Source organism: Notolepis coatsorum, assembly GCF_963971535.1.
Source record: "Notolepis coatsorum genome assembly, chromosome: 13".
In the NCBI taxonomy this organism is placed as follows: Eukaryota; Metazoa; Chordata; class Actinopteri; order Aulopiformes; family Paralepididae; genus Notolepis; species Notolepis coatsorum.
Window position 1 is genome coordinate 112631167 of NC_140177.1, and position 16387 is coordinate 112647553.

At 45.3% G+C, this 16387-nt stretch overlaps 1 protein-coding gene across 1 annotated transcript in view; it reads left to right on the forward strand.

The window, feature by feature from the left end:
* Nucleotides 1-3063: 3063 nt before the first annotated feature.
* retreg1 (reticulophagy regulator 1) overlaps nucleotides 3064-16387 on the forward strand; it is a gene marked incomplete at both ends in the record, with an annotated part of 191330 nt that continues 178006 nt past the window's right edge. Inside the window, one exon of the mRNA XM_084327769.1 lies at nucleotides 3064-3232. Within this exon, the coding sequence (XP_084183895.1) occupies nucleotides 3064-3232 (169 nt within the window). The remainder of the gene's footprint in view (nucleotides 3233-16387) is intronic.

Here is a 16387-nt window from a genome sequence, read left to right on the forward strand (position 1 = left end):
GGGGGTGGGTGGGTGGGGGGGTTTGGACATTTACCTGGGCCAGTTTCTAATTGCAGCCACTCGTAGGTGCTCTTTGAGAGCGGTTTTGAGGGTTGGGATTCACATTATTTTACGGCTGTGGGTAGGGCGTTCCACACTGTTGTGGCATAATTGCTAAATGTGTTTAGTCCCTTGTTTGAGCCGAATCTGGGTTGAACATGATTTGTGGAGCTCCCTCTGGTGTTGTGGTCGTGGAATTCACTGATCTTTGGGAAGTATTTCGACATGTACATGGGTATCTTAGTGGTTTTTTTTGTGATGTTTGTAGTCTTGTTTTTAGGGCCTTTGAGTTGCTTTGGTACCATGAGGTGCAAGCATAGTCATAGTACCCTTGAATGAGTGCTTCTGTTAGAGTCTTCAAGGTATTCTTGTTTACCAGAGAGGAGATCCGGTACAAGAATCTTGTTTGTTGGTTGACTTTTTTTTATTACATTGGTTGCCATTTTGTCACAGGAAAGATTTGCCTCTTAGTCTAGGATGGAACCCAGGTAGGTAATTTCATCTTTCCTTGTGACAATAGTGGCCTTGCTGAGTTTTTTTATTTGATCCAAAGAGAATGGATTCTGTTTTACCCAGGTGTAATGATCGTTTGTTTGTAATATTTAGGGTTAGGGTTGGTGTTTGTATGAATATGTCACTCTGAGATGTTATTTAGGGTTGGGGATAGGGTCTTTGTATGGATTTGTCAGTGTGATATGTCATTTAGGGTTAGGGTTAGTTTTTGTGTGGATTTGTCAGTGTGGAATGTTATTTAGGAAATAACCCTTCCTCTTGCTCATGACACTCACTGTGAAGGAAAGCTGACTGTAATAAAACTGCTTGCATTTTAATCAAACTCTAATAATGCTGTGTATCATCAGAAAGTACAGCTAACATTATAGCTACAGTAAACTATGGGACCAACCAGGGTGCCTAAGTCAGTGGTTCTCAAAGTGGGGAAAATGGGGAATAGTTTCATTTCATTAAAGTTGTATTCACAATAGGTGTGGACGGTATAAACGGTATACAGTATAAGCGGTATGAATTTGCGCTACGGTATGGATTTTGACTAGACTAGAGCAGCTAGTCACAGCAGTAGCAATGACGTTAATGTTACTTGACGATTCACTCGACGTTTGCAGTGGTCGTTGCATAGTGTTTAATTGTACTGAGTTTTTCTCCACTTGCTCATGGACCTTGCCATATAGTTTGGGCATTTCAATTTGGCTAAGGAGGCTGAGAGGAGACTTGCTTTAGCGCAGCAACAGGCTAACGTTAGCCGCTAAGCTAACGTTCTAACGTGATTCCGCGGCACCAGTTTTACCCCTTCAGAAGCATTTATATAGATAGACATTTTAAGATAAATTAATATACCGTGATATATACCGTTACCGTCTATGCTTAAAATTATACCGTGATATACATTTTAGACCATACCATCCAGCCCTAATTCACAATGAGTTATCCCAATGAGATAATGCATAAGAATAACTATAACTCTCTCCTCTGCTATCTCCTCAACAGTTATGTAATTCTGGAATAATCTATAATCAACAAAACAACAAGTATCCCCCCCCCCCCCAATGTACAGTTTCTTCCCCTTCAGGTGTATATTTTTTTTATGAGCTCTTTTTACTACACAGTTCTGTATATCTGTTATATTTTGTTAATAGCTTACGCTTTGCTCTATTGGAACTATCCCTTTAATCATATCCTAAAATGAAAGCTTTCACCACGTGTACACCTGCCACCTGCCTGACCACTCCCACATCCGCTCCTATAAAGCGGGGTCATGGCCATACAACAGCTCCTTCCCTACTTTCACCACCGAAGCCTGTGTCATACCACTGCTTTAAGTTTAGTGTTAAAGTAGTTAGTTAGTAAGGAGCTGCGTTGTCATTGTACCTTTGTTCTTTTCCTCTCTCGCAAATTTACAGAAAAAAACAAAGTGATAATGTCTTCACCACCGGAGGACTTAGATGACTACCGTTCTAACCTCCACCAGCGCTTCACTGTCGCGGCTTCCTCTGTGCGTCGTGGGGCGTCCCTGGCTCCACGTTTGTGGCAGGCAGGTGTGTCTGAGCGGCGCCCGGAGGAGAGTATGCGTCGCCGAGGAGCCGTCGAGCCTCTGTCTCCTGTGAGATGGCCGGGTTCCGGCTCTGGTTCCTCCGCGAGAGGGCAGTCGGCCGATAGGCCGGCAGTCTCTCTGGTGCCATGGGATTTGCGGCGCAGACTCTTCGCCTCCTCTCGCTCCCGTCTTACGACGGTGAGCAGTGGGGGCGGACAGCTTAGCGGCGGTGTTGTGCTGGCTCAGAGCGAGAATTCCGCCGCCTCTTCTCCATATCCAATGGAAACTGAGGATTACATGGAGGGGGCGGGGGCTTTCTTGTTCGAAGGCCCGGTGGAGACAAGGCACTCTCCCCCTCGGGGAGTGGCAGAGGGTGCTGCGTCTGCCCGGGGGACCCTCGTACTCCGGGACTGGGTTAAATTCTCCACCCCCGAGACAAGATGCCCTTCTATCGACCGCACCAGACGCTGGCTCCCGCTTATCCATTGGAGACAGTGTGTGTAGCCTCCCAACCGCGAGGGACGCAAGCGAGGTGGAAGAAGGTGTGCAAGGGGAGTTGCGCACCTTGTTCCCCGAACTCATGGCAGCCGGCGCAGCTGCTAACGCCTGCCGGCGCCTGTCCCTGACGACATGATAGGTCCTGTGAGGGAGGCGGCCGTTGTCTCCCCATTCTTCCCTTCAATGGAGGCCTACGTGATGAAGGGATAGGTGATTCCCCGCATCGTCGGCCTTACCTTCACCTACGTGCCTTTCACGCGGGTGGTGGGTTTGGTCCAGGGGCTGAAGGATGGGGTGCCTTGGCTTGATAGCCCGATGGCATCCATCCTTTGCCCTGAGATGGTGTGGGATCCATCTAAGAAGCCATTTCCCCAGGGGAGATCGGTTAGGGCGGCAGTTGGCTTCATGGAGTGATCAGGTGTTCATCGCCTCGACGCAGCCTGGCTGCGACGTCCAACATAGCGCAGCGGGCGCGCTACATGTCGGGGCTGATGGCGGATGGCGCGGTGCTGGATGACCATCAACAGTACCTCCACGCCCAGGCGGCTGGAGCCATCCTACACCTGACACAGCTGCAGGCGATAGCCGCGGGGAAGCAGCGTGCTCTGGCCACCCTTATCCAGCGCCACCTGTGGCTGGAGCAGGCGGGTGATTCTCATGAAATCTTGATTTCAAAATTTAACATAATTTTTTTTAACAAACTTGCATCAACAAATTTCCTTTCCAAGCACTATAAGCCAGGTCTGGAGTATATGTGAATAATAATTAGAAAATATTTATTTACAATTTAACACCTTTTTGAACACATTTTCCAAAATAAGTCCTTCAAATTCTCATTACCGCAACAGTCTTAAAACTTCAAGACAATAAGAAAAGTGTATACATTTTCACAGTTTTAAGAATTGATTATTAACAGTCATAGACACATACCTGAAACTATGAAATAATATATATCTTTAAATAATCATTTTTAGAATAGTTTGTCATATTACTCTCATTACCGCAACACCTTCTGCAGTCGACAACCTAATTTTTGTGATATTTCATGGAAACCTGAATTTGTCTTAAAATGTCCTTGTAAACCTGAAAGCACATAACAAATAGATCATGGACATGCTTTTAGATTAAAATTATAATGGTTCACTAAATTAAATAAACATTAAATTAACAGCTGTTGTGGTAATGATACATGGGTTTCAGAAATGAGATTAATGATTTCGGTAATGATAATAAGTATGCTAAGTGTTGCCAGACACAACTCGAGGCTTAAGAGCAAGCCTGTTGGTTATTCAAAGCAAACCACTTGGTGTGTCTGATTAGCCACAAACACCAAAGCAGTCAATTACATTTGTGTCATTTTACTTGCATCACAAAATTTAGGTAACACAACAAATTACATAATTATGAAAACCTCTAATTTACTGTCTATTTGTCAAGTTAACAGTGAACCTTTTTAATGAGAGATTATTTCAGGGCTTGCCAACGCTCACTGACTGCAGTGACTGGATGCTTTCATAAAATTGCAACTAAGGCATTTGCATATCCTCTCAATCAAATTAAGAAAAAAATGCATTTGTTCACCTCAACTCACAACTTTATTCTGTTTAACAACATTCTGTTTAAAAATACAATAAGATGCAATCAATATACAGAATAATAACAAAAACAAATAAAACCTTTTCCATAGAACAATCATTGGTTCAGGTCATATACTTCAAAAAGTGCTTTAAATACCAAAAAATAACTCAAACAATCACACATATCATTATAGGCCTGATAACGCAAAATGTGCAACTCTGAACCTTGCTTAGATAATACAATCCATATAGGCCTAAGATAAATGTGTATATTCTGATTAAAAACAAGTAGGCCTGTACAAAATGAAATAAAAAACAAGGACATAATCATGACAAAATGGTTGTCATGTATAAAACATGCTTAGACCTGTAGAACCCCCCACCCCACAACACGCATTTACACACACCAGTGTTTTAGACACACTTCTTTGTGTATTTAGCCCAGATCTCAGCTGAAACACTAAAATGACGTGCAGAGGATGTGGCAGGTGTGGCTCCGGGATGACACATTTGATGTCGTCCAAGTAATACCACACTAAAAACAAAATTACAAACATCACAAAACAAATTGGTCAGACTACTGCTTGACCTTACTCCTAGAACCCACCTCACCCCTGCCCACTTTGACAACCTAGGATGGCTTAGAGTAGACGACAGAGTACAGCAACTTGCAATGGGCCTGGTCTACAAGATACACTACACCACTAAGGTACCCATGTACATGTCAAAATACTTCCCAAAGGTCAGTGAATACCACGACCACAACACCAGAGGGAGCTCCACAAATCATGTTCAACCCAGATTCGGCACAAACAAGGGTCTAAACACGTTTCACAATTATGCCACATCAATGTGGAACGCCCTACCCACAGCCGTACATTTTTTTGAATCCCTACCCACCTTCAAAACCGCTCTCAAAGAGCACCTACAGGAGGCTGCAATTTGAAACTGGCCCCCGTAAATGTCCAAACCCTCCCATCCCACGCCCTCCCCCCCACCCACCACCTCCCAATGTACAGTCTCCCCCCCTTCGTATGTATATATTTTCTGTTAGGATCTTTGTTTAACAGTACTGTATATTTGCATATCGTGTATGTCACAATTGTAACAGTACTGTATATCTGTATGTCATGTATGTCATAAATGCCATGATATATCTGTATATCTGTATGTTGTGTATGTCTTAAATGTCATTATGAATTGAAAATGGGGGACCCTGATGTAAACAAGACGAAAGTCTTTCTCTGGTCTGCATCCCCTTAACAATTGTGTGTATTGAGCCTGTTGACATAGTCTGGCTATGGGGCGACAATAATATGTTCATGAGACATGGTTTCTCCCTTCAGCCTTTAATCGAGGTGGTTTATTATTTGCATTGGCACACAGCAGCACATGAGTTCTCCTCTCCGTGAGAGGTAGGTGGGAAGAGATAGAGGGGGAGGAGACATCTCCTTAAATACCCTCTACCTGGCGGTAGCATTAGCGGCTCCGCCTATAGCGCCCTCTAGTGGAAACAGTTATGCATAGTTAGACAGTTACTAGCAATCATATATAACCTCTAACTTTAACACTCCCACTTAGGGTTGTCTAGTACACTGTACAACTTCTTCAAAAACTATTTACAAAGAAAATAATACAGTTCAGAATCATCAAAAAGAATATGGCAGTCAATACTACATAACAGGCAATATTTACACACCAAACATGACCTCTGCAAATCTTTTCAATTTCAGTTTGGAAGCAGGTTTCGTCATAGCGTCTGCTACCATGTCGTCTGTTCGACAATACATCAGTGTCATTCTTTCTTCTCTGATGACAGATCTGATGAAATTATATTTTATATCGACATGTTTACATCTCTGTCGGCACACAGGGTTTCTAGCAATCGCAATGGTCCCCTGGTTGTCCTCATAAACAACAGTCTTCTTATATACATAGGTATCCATCCCTTCGAGCAGTTGTTCTAGATAAATACATTCCTGTATTGTCATAGCTAGAGCCATGTATTCGGCTTCACAAGTTGATAGTGCCACTGTGGGCTGCTTCTTTGTTTTCTACGAAACCAGTGAGCTGTTTGTGTTCAAACTCACACAATATCCTGTGGTACTTCTTCTATCTGTGGTGTCAGCTGCCCAGTCTGCATCACTGTAGGCTTTAAGCCCTAAGCCCTCGCTGCTCTTTCTGAAACACAGCTGTTTATCTGCTGTACCTTTGAGATAACGAAAAACATGTTTTGCTGTAATCCAGTGCTCCTCTGTGGGGTCAGCAACATGCTGTGACAATTTACTCACTACAAAACATAGGTCAGGGCGAGTACATGTTGTCAAATAAATGAGGTTACCCACAGCTTCTCTGTACATTTTTACATCTGTCAGTTTCTGAGCATCCTCCTGGTAGTCTAGTTTCCCTTGATCTACATTCTTGCATGTCAAAACGTTTCAGGATCTTTTCCACATATCTCTTCTGGGATCTTTTTACACAATTGGCAGACTGTTCAAAGTCCATGCCTAGAAAATGTTTCAACCTTCCAAGGTCTTTCATTTTTAATCTGGTGGAGAGCATACCTTTCACCTGTTCTAGGTTTTTAGTGTTGTCTGCTGCGATGATCAAATCATCTACCCAAATGACGATTATCACTTTTCCTGACTCTTGACTCCCTTGAGTAAACACAGGGGTCTACTGGGTTCTGTAGGAAGTGATCTTCAATGAGACATGTATGAAGCATCTCGTTCCAATTTCGCCCAGACTGTTTCAGGCCGTAAAAGGATTTTTCTAGCTTACACACTAGCTTCTCTCCTTTCTTTTCGTAACCTTCAGGTTGTTCCATATATATCTCCCTATCTATGGGTGCGTGCAGATAGGCTGTCTTCACATCCATCTGATGTAAAATCAAATTGTCCTCAGCTGCTTTCTGCATCACTACCCTTACACTGGTCAGATTGGCTGTGGGGGAGAATGTTTCACCGTAGTCTATCCCCTCCCTCTGACTGTAACCTTTAGCTACAAATCTCGCTTTGTACTTGTCGTGGCCTTCAATACCCTCCTTGATTGAGTACACCCATTTCCCTCCCACTGTCTGTCTGCCCTCTGGTAACTTGGTTAGAGTAAAGGTGTGGTTGTCCTCTAGGGACCTCATCTCCTCATCCATTTCTCTCTCCCATTTACTTAATTCAGGGGACACTATGGCCTCTTTAAAGGTCTGAGGTACCCCACTGACTACTCTGTAGCAGTAATCAATGGTGGTAAGTGTACTGTCATCCTCGTCACTTTCTCTCCGGGCATAGTCTGTCAGATACTTTGGGGGTTTGTGTTCCCTTGAGGGATACCTCCCACTGCTTGGGGCACGTGACGTCACCCTCGGGTGCTCCTTGTCATCGCCCTCTGGGGTTTGCTGACTGTCTGTCTGCACGACCGTGCTAAGTACACTAGGCTGAGGTGTCTCTGTTTCTTCACACCTTACTCTGGAGTCTAGCTCTGGCTCCTCTGTCTGTGTCTCGTTCTCACATGTTGTCTTTGTGACAAACTTGACTAGCCTGTGTTTCTGCACTCTCCCTTTACCGGGATAATAAACTAGGAAAGCGGGGCTTCCTTTGTCGTGCACTACAAAGAGTCCTTTTTCACATCTGGACTCGAGCTTTCCTCTGTCCTGCAGGTAAGCATAACACACTGATCCAAATTGGTGCATCCTAGCTAGATTACACTTCTTTCCTGTCAGTGCTGTATACAGGGTGGTGCCCGTGTGCTTATTAAAGCACCTGTTTCTGGTGTAAGCGGCTTCTTGCACCGCATAATGCCATAGACTCTTAGGTAAGTTCCTGTCTACTAGCTTACACCTAGCCATTTCGAAAAGAGTGCGCCATTCCCTCTCTGCCACTCCGTTCTGGTGTGGGGAATATGGACATGACGTCTCGTGTCTTATCTTGTTCCTTCTCAACAGTGATTGGAACTCTCTGTTTGTGAACTCGGTTCCGTTGTCGGACCTCAAGCATCTTATGTTACCATAAGGGGCTACGTCTGCCAGGAATTTCTCCGTGGCCTGGAGTGTGTCACTCTTTGCTTGCCTTTGAGAAAGTAAACAAACACTGCCCCTGTACACACATCTGTAAAAGACTGTACATATCTAAAGCCTCCTATGGACTTGTTGCTTACTGGACCGGCTAGATCTGTGTTAACTAGCGCAAGTGGTATCTTTACTTTTTCTGTGGGATTTCTGTTTCTCGATTGAGTAAACTTCCCCTTTATGCACACTACACATTCTCTGTCAGGTCTACGCTTTTCACCTTCAATGTGCATGCCTTCTGTGACTGCTTGCAGTTTCAGTAAATCCTCGTAATTACAATGACCCATAATCTCATGCCATGTCGGAATATCGTGACTGACAGTCACGTTACACATATAATTATTATCATTACACTTGTCGTTGTCATTACACTCTGTTTGCAGATAATACATTCTCTTGTGCACCTTTATGTTAAATTGCGTACCGTCAGGCTCTACAAGAACATTTTTACCTTCATCAAAGAATACTTTGGCACCGTTCGCAGTAGCAGCTATTACAGAGAATAGTTCTTGTGGGAACGAGGGTACGTAGAGAGCGTTCTTTAACGTCACTGTACACCGGCGCCCCTCACTGTCTATGAGGCATACCTGTGCGTCTCCTCTCTCTTGCGCCAACCCGTAGGTGCGCTTCCCGTCTGCCAGCTCCATGCTGTGTCTCTCCGGGTGGAAAGTGTTGTCAAAGTTCTTGAACCGACTCCTGTCGTTGATGACGTGGGACGACGCACCTGTGTCCACGATCAGTCCCTTCCTTTGGGCCTGCTGCAGCTGCGTTGGCCTGGTGACGTACGCTGTCTGCGCCCCAAAGATGAAGTCTTCTTGTCCCGCTACTCTCCGGGCGTCGTCTCGATTCGTCGCACACCCACCGTCGCCGCCATCTTGTCCACTGCCGCTATCTTGTCCATGCGCATACTGCGCGCTCTGGTCGCGTTTCTTCATGCACGCTCTGTCTGTGTGCCCCGTGGATTTGCAGAAGCTACACCAGACAGTCTTTGTGCAGTTACCTTTCCGATGGCCTTTTTCTCCGCATCGCCAACACGCCAGCTCCGTCGTGGGCCTGGTCTTCTCTCTCGGCGTCGCTCAGGCCTTCAGCACCCTCTCTCCCGCCTCCGCGGCGGCTGGGTGGATATCTTCTGAGGCCTCGAAATTTTGTAACTTGTCCTTGAACTTTCCCAGCGTCATGTCCGCTGAACCGTGTGTTACCAGGAGTGTGAACGGTTTGTACAGCTCCGGTAGTCCCCTCATCACCATCGTCATCATTAGCCCATCGCTTGGTGCTTCTCCTGCACTCTTCAATGCCGTAATGATCTGCTCAGCTCTGATGACGTATTCGGTCACAGTCTCGGTGTGCCCCTTCTTCAGTGCTGTTAGTGTTATGTAGAGGGCCACGACTCTGGGTCTTCCTTGCCCGATATAATGTTCTCTCAACACTTCCAGGCTTTCTTGGCCTTTGTCTTTAGTGTCGCGGAATATCAGCCCCAAGCTTGTGTCGTCGAGCAGTGGTGCTAACTCACAGTATGCATCTGCATTATGCTTGTCGTCCAGGGCTTGTGCTTCCGCCGTCAGGTCTCCCGTGGGGGCCGTCAAGATCGTCGTCTTCAGTCCCACACCGTGCATGCAGCATAACATGCGCTCTTCCCAGAGCTCATAGTCCTCTGCCTTTCCATTGAATGAGGGCCATTTGCTCCTTCCCTTGGTCGCCATCCTCCTTTTTGATGGTAGGCGTAGCTTTAGCTCTGTTGGTATAGCCTTTAGCCATGCGGTGCTCCCGGCGCTAAACTAGCCTATACTTCAGCTAAACTTGCTACCCTTATTATTTCGCCGCTGCGTGATCTGGGCCCATAACCTGTTGACAGAGTCTGGCTATGGGGCGACAATAATATGTTCATGAGACATGGGTTCTCCCTTCAGCCTTTAATCGAGGTGGTTTATTATTTGCATTGGCACACAGCAGCACATGAGTTCTCCTCTCCGTGAGAGGTAGGTGGGAAGAGATAGAGGGGGAGGAGACATCTCCTTAAATACCCTCTACCTGGCGGTAGCATTAGCGGCTCCGCCTATAGCGCCCTCTAGTGGAAACAGTTATGCACAGTTACTAGCAATCATATATAACCTCTAACTTTAACAGAGCTGTACTGTATTGTACCCATTCTACAATCTATTGTGTTCAATCAATCAATCAATCAATCAATCAATCAATCAATCAATCAATCAATCAAACTTGTTCAACCTCATGTCACATTGACTTACCTGGTGAATCTTCATAGTCCCAGGCACTGAATTCAGGGGTGGAGGAATCAAATCCTGGGCCGAAATGATCTCATCCTCTGTTACCATGTATAGCCTTACAGATGAGTGTGTTGCCAGTTGCTCATGCAGTGTGTTGGTGTCTGGGATGCTAGTTCCATAAGCAACAAGCCGGTCTGCTAGGTTCTTGAGTGCACCCCCTACCCCATCAGGGGCACCCTTGCCATGAGATGCCTCTGAGAAGTTCCAGGTGACATATTCAAACCCTCTCATGAAAGGCACTGTCGAGGCCAGATAGAACGCTGTCTTGTTGCGGTACTGGGAGGTGGGTCCATCTGAAATAAAATGGATGTGCTTCACTTCTGGATGTTCCTCCTGGATGGACTTGAGCACTGGATTAAGATGAGCCCACGTTGCAACAGCATCATGCTTTAGGGACGCTGACAGAGAGGCAAAAGACTGCACACGTCCCCCACTCAGGTATTTGACCCCAGTATGAAGCGTCACTTGCTGGTTCCCGCCACCAAAGTGGGTGTCTTTCACTTCCCTGGTGTACTTACAGCTATAGTTAGTGTGCCACACTATTGTAATCTATACTATTTATTTATTATTTATTCCGCAGATTTTTGTCCAGTAACTCCTGCCAGAGCTTTTTTTGGTCCAACTCGAGTTGCTATTACTTTTTGGAAAGTTTCACCGCACCGTTTGGCTACAAATCGACTTTAAACAGGAACTTTTGGTCCATAAGGAATGAATGGCAGAACATTCTAGAACATTTGTGATGTCACAGTATGATGTCATAATAGACCATTCTAGAACATTTGTGATGTCACAGTATGATGTCATAATAGAACATTCTAGAACATTTGTGATGGCATAGTATGCTGTCATAATAGAACATTCTAGAACGTTTGTGATGGCACAGTATGATGTCATAATAGAACAGCCTAGAACATTAGTGTCACCCACACTAATTACAAGTGTGGTTCAGTCAACTCTACGACAAGCGGTTCAAAAGATACAAAAAGGGGGCGCGGCCTAAGGATCAAGATGAATCCCCTGAAGGGGAGGAGCCGAACCATGGGGGCGTGGTCAACATAGACCAATGAAAGGATATCCCTATTGATTATGATGTCATAATTAGGCTGGTAAAGCTATGCCTCCTAAAGTGTTCATCGGAAATACAGAAATACCGGCTACAGGCTTTCCGGTTTCCGGGCACCCCCTGATCTGTTTATAGTCCCCACGGAAACAAACAACAAGCAGACGCTCGTACATCGAGGGAGGCGATAACGAGGTTGTTTCTGGGGGGAGTGCATTTTCACGAGCACCTGTCGTGATTTCAGGGGCGGGACTTCCTACCCGATTCCCACTTTCGGCCGTAGTGCTTTACCAGGCTTTATCTCTCGAGATAAAGCTGGGAACGAGGTTATGTCATAATAGAACATTCTAGAACATTTGTGTTCTATATATAATAGAACAATTCTAAGCAAGAAGTAGAAGAGAGAGCTCAAGATTGAGGAGTGGCGATGAGATGGAGGGTTCCCCCTCTTGGGGGGGCCCTCCAAGAGAGGAGATGATGTTTGTATTGTGATTGTATGACAAGAGGAGCAGAGAAGAAGGAGACAGAGACGATAGAAATGTGTTTTGAAGATGAGAAGAAGAAGAAGAGGAGTGTAAACTTTCTCAAGTGTGGGCGAGGCAAGAATTGTGGAGGGCAGTAATACGCTGGTAATACGCTACACTGCCGGAAATTCAAATAAGAAGAAGAAGAATATTCAACAATTCTCTCTGAGGATGGAGGGAGAGTATAGGCCTAGGGAGAAGTACGTTTGCTGTGGAACGGTGGCCAAGCCTTGCCCACCGTATTGCTGTGGCAAAGGGGATGCGAGGAGAGAAGAACAAGCTGTAAAGAAGAAGAAGAAGGAAGAGGAAGAACGGCAAATGGAGCTACGAATTTCCAGAACGACCGATATTCGCGATCAGTGGAAGGGCGAGGGGTCGGAGTACAGTGGGGAGGAGAGTGAGAAAGAAGAGAGGGAGGAGGAGGGGTGGGAAACGGTGGGGAAGAAGAGGAAGAAGCGGACGGAGAGGAACGACAGCGATGGGGATAGTCAGGGCAAGGGGGGGAGAAGGGGGGAAGAGGAAGAAAGTGGGGGACGATAGCTCAAGTGGCCCGGGGGGCGAGGGTGCTGGAAAAGATGTGGCAAAAGAGGAAGTGATCCATATAGTGGTCAGGCTTGAGGGGGAGAGGGGTGAGGGGAAGGTAGGTAGGCTCGAGTGGCCCAAACTCATTGCCGCGCGACTAGGAGAGGTAAAGTACGTGAAAGTTTTGTGGGATGGGAATCTGGCCGTAGGGTGTGGTAGTGAGGGGCAGGTGGAGGTGGCTAGGACGATGCGGGGCATTGGGGGGGTGGGTATAAGTAAGGTGGCGAGAGTAGGGGAGAAGAGGGGGGGGGGATGTAAGGGGGTGATAGCTGGGGTACTGGTCGAGGTTACAGTAGAGCAGCTGGTGGCAGAGCTAATGGAGGACGGGCGTAATGGCATAGTTAAGAGTGCAGAAAGGATGAAGAGGGGAGCGGAGAGGGCAGTGACGGGGACGGTAGTGATTACGTTTGAGGGTGGGGTTGTTCCTAGGGAGGTGTTTGTGGGGCATAGGATGTATAGGGTTAGGGAATTTGCTCATGATCCTCTTAGGTGCTATAGGTGCCAGGAGTTTGGCCATATAGCTACCACGTGTAGGAAGGGGCTGAGGTGCGCTAGGTGTGGCGGGGAACATGAATATGGGGAGTGTGGAGAGGGAGTGAAGCCGAAGTGCTGTAGTTGTGGTGGGGAGCATAGTGTAGCGTTTAGGGGGTGCGAGGTGATGATGAAGGAGGTCGCGGATCGGAGAGAGAGAAGGGAGGGTAAGTTGACGTATGCTGGGGCGGTTAGCAGGGCAGGACAGGGTAGCCAAGAAAGGGTGCAGGGGGTTGAAGGAGGGCATTTGGCAGTGAGGGTAGAGCAGGTGGAAAGAGAGAGGGGAAGGGAGGAGAAATTAGGTATTGTGGCCTTCGTGGCAGGGGTAGTTACTGGTATGGCAGAGGCTAAGGGTAAAACAGCGATGGTGAAGATGATTGTTAGGATAGCGGTTCAACATCTGGGATTGGAAGGTCTGGACTGGGAGGTGGTGTATAGCGAATTGGCTGAGGGGGCTGCGAGGGACAAGGCTGTGAGGGACAAAGCAGCCCAGGATAAGATAGCAGGGGGCAAGGTGGGTCCCGCGGAGGGGGGCTCAGACAGGAAGTAGCAGCAGTAGCTGCACTCCAATGGACAATGTAGGTGATGACGGGGTCTAGTAGAAGAAGAAAAAGAAGGTGAAGAAGGAGAAGAAGGAGAAGAAGAAAAGCCCATAAAAAGAATTGCGGAGGGCAGTAATACGCCACGATGCGTCTACTCTGCCGGAAATTCAAATAAGAAGAAGAAGAATAAGAAGAATTCTCTCAGAAGATCTCATTCTGAAGAAGAATCAGGACTGACACATAGACTGAAGCCTGCATTTCTCAAACAAGAGGCCTAAGCCAAGGTGAGTGTCCACAACGGCTAGCTAGCTGTTCTACTTGAATACTGATTTTTTATTTAATTTTTTTTATCTTTTTCCCCCCTCCTTTTTTCCGATTTTTCTCCCATCCCACTGTTAGTCGTTATGCCAATTCCCAACCCCCTTCCTGGTTGTTGCGCACTCCCCCCTACTGTTGGTCCGGGAGGCCGGAGACTGTCACATGCTTTCCTCCGACGCATGTGCAGCCAGCCGGCAGCCAGCCTGGCAGCGCAGAGTCACACTACCTCCCTCCAGATCCTACCCTCGCTGTGCAGGCGCCCCGACCGAACCGTAGGGGTCGCTGTCCACAACGCCCAGGACCCACCCATCAGCTTTCCCACCCCTAACACTGCCATTTGTGTTAGTATGAACGACCAGCCAAGCTGATAGCAACGCCGAGAGCTGGATTCGAACCCAGCGTCTCCAGCGTTGATGGCGAGCGCCTTGCCCACTACACCACCTAGCCGCCCCTGAATACTGAATGTTAATATTGAATCAGACACTATTGAATACTGAATGTTAATATTGAATCAGACAATATTGAATACTGAATGAAAAAATACTAATTTAATCGGATGAATCACTTTATTTGAGGATATTAAAAATATACTTTTATTTATTTTTTTATTTTTTTAAACGAAGGTTCGAACGTCCGTTTAATCAGATTAATCACTTTATTCAAATTGAGGATTTAGTTTGGGGATAAAAAAATATATATATATATAATTTTTTTTTTTTTATAATTTCTTTTTAATTAAAAACGAAGGTTCGAAGGTCCGTTCGAAAAACCCTGACGAAGTTTGAATCCCAAAAACAGTCTTCGGGGACAGCCTTACCAAAAATTATTATTTATATTATTCAAATGAAACTCAAACATGTTCCGTTGTGACGTCACAGTATGACTTCATAATAGAACATTCTAGAACATTTGTATCTATTCAACAATTCTCTCAGAAGATCTCATTGTGCATCTTGAAACAGATAGACTAAACAACACATAGACTGAAGCCTGCATTTCTCAAACAAGATGCCTAAGGTGAGTGTCCACAACGGCTAGCTAGCCGCACAGGGAAATTGTGAACGTGTGGGTGATGCCTGTGCACCGCCGGCCAACGGGAGGGTCTATGAATTGTTGAATAGATACACAAATGTTCTAGAATGGTCTATTATGACATCATACTGTGACATCACAAATGTTCTTGAATGTTCTATTATGACATACTGTGACATCACAAATGTTCTAGAATGTTTTATTATGACATACTCTGACATCACAAATGTTCTAGAATTGTCTATTATGACATCATACTGTAACATCACAAATGTTCTAGCATGTTCTATTATGACAGCATACTGTGACAGCACAATGTTCTAGAATGATCTATTATGATGTCATAATAGAACATTCTAGAACATTTGTGATGTCACAGTATGATGTCATAATAGACCATTCTAGAACATTTGTGATGTCACAGTATGATGTCATAATAGAACATTCTAGAACATTTGTGATGTCACAGTATGTCATAATAGAACATTCTAGAACATTTGTGATGTCACATCACAAATGTTCTAGAATGTCCTATTATGACATACTGTGACATCACAAATGTTCTAGAATGTTCTATTATGACTAGGGATGCACCGAATGGGAAATTCTTGGCCGAAACCGATACCGAAAATAGGAAACAGTTGGCCGAAAACCGAATGCCGAAAGGACGAAAATGATTCATAGAATAGAATTTTTTTTTATCAATGTTGTTCAGCTACCTGATTATGGAAAATATATGATTATGGCAAAACTTAACTTAAATAATAAATAATCACTATTATGTCTGCATACAGTACATTAATTCCAAGTCAAGTGCATTTTCTTTTCTCTGTAGGATAACAAAGTGCATTCAGAACAAAGCCAATGTGCTTTAAAACTGCATAAAGATCTGCACACATGAGAGGGAGAATAGCTTATAGCAGACTTAATGATGTTACTGTAGTGGCTACAGTAAGCATTTTATATAAAAGTACTCTGTATTTTTGTATGACAACTAATAAAGAAACTTGAACTACTGTCATAATTCACGGCGTTCTAGCCTACATGGAAGGACTGTTGTATTTACTACATCTCCCGTGACTATTAGCAGGGGATGACATAGTGAAAGAGGACCGGAAGCCTTGTTAGCTAGCTTAACACTAACGTTAATCAAAAAGGTTTTTAACCGCGACGGGCATATAGTAATGGTGAGGATATAAAGCATGTTAAAGACGCATTTATTGGACGCGTTGTGCGCAGAGTTTACATAGAAACAGCGTGACTCCCGAGTTCCAAGAGGAGTTATCACAGGC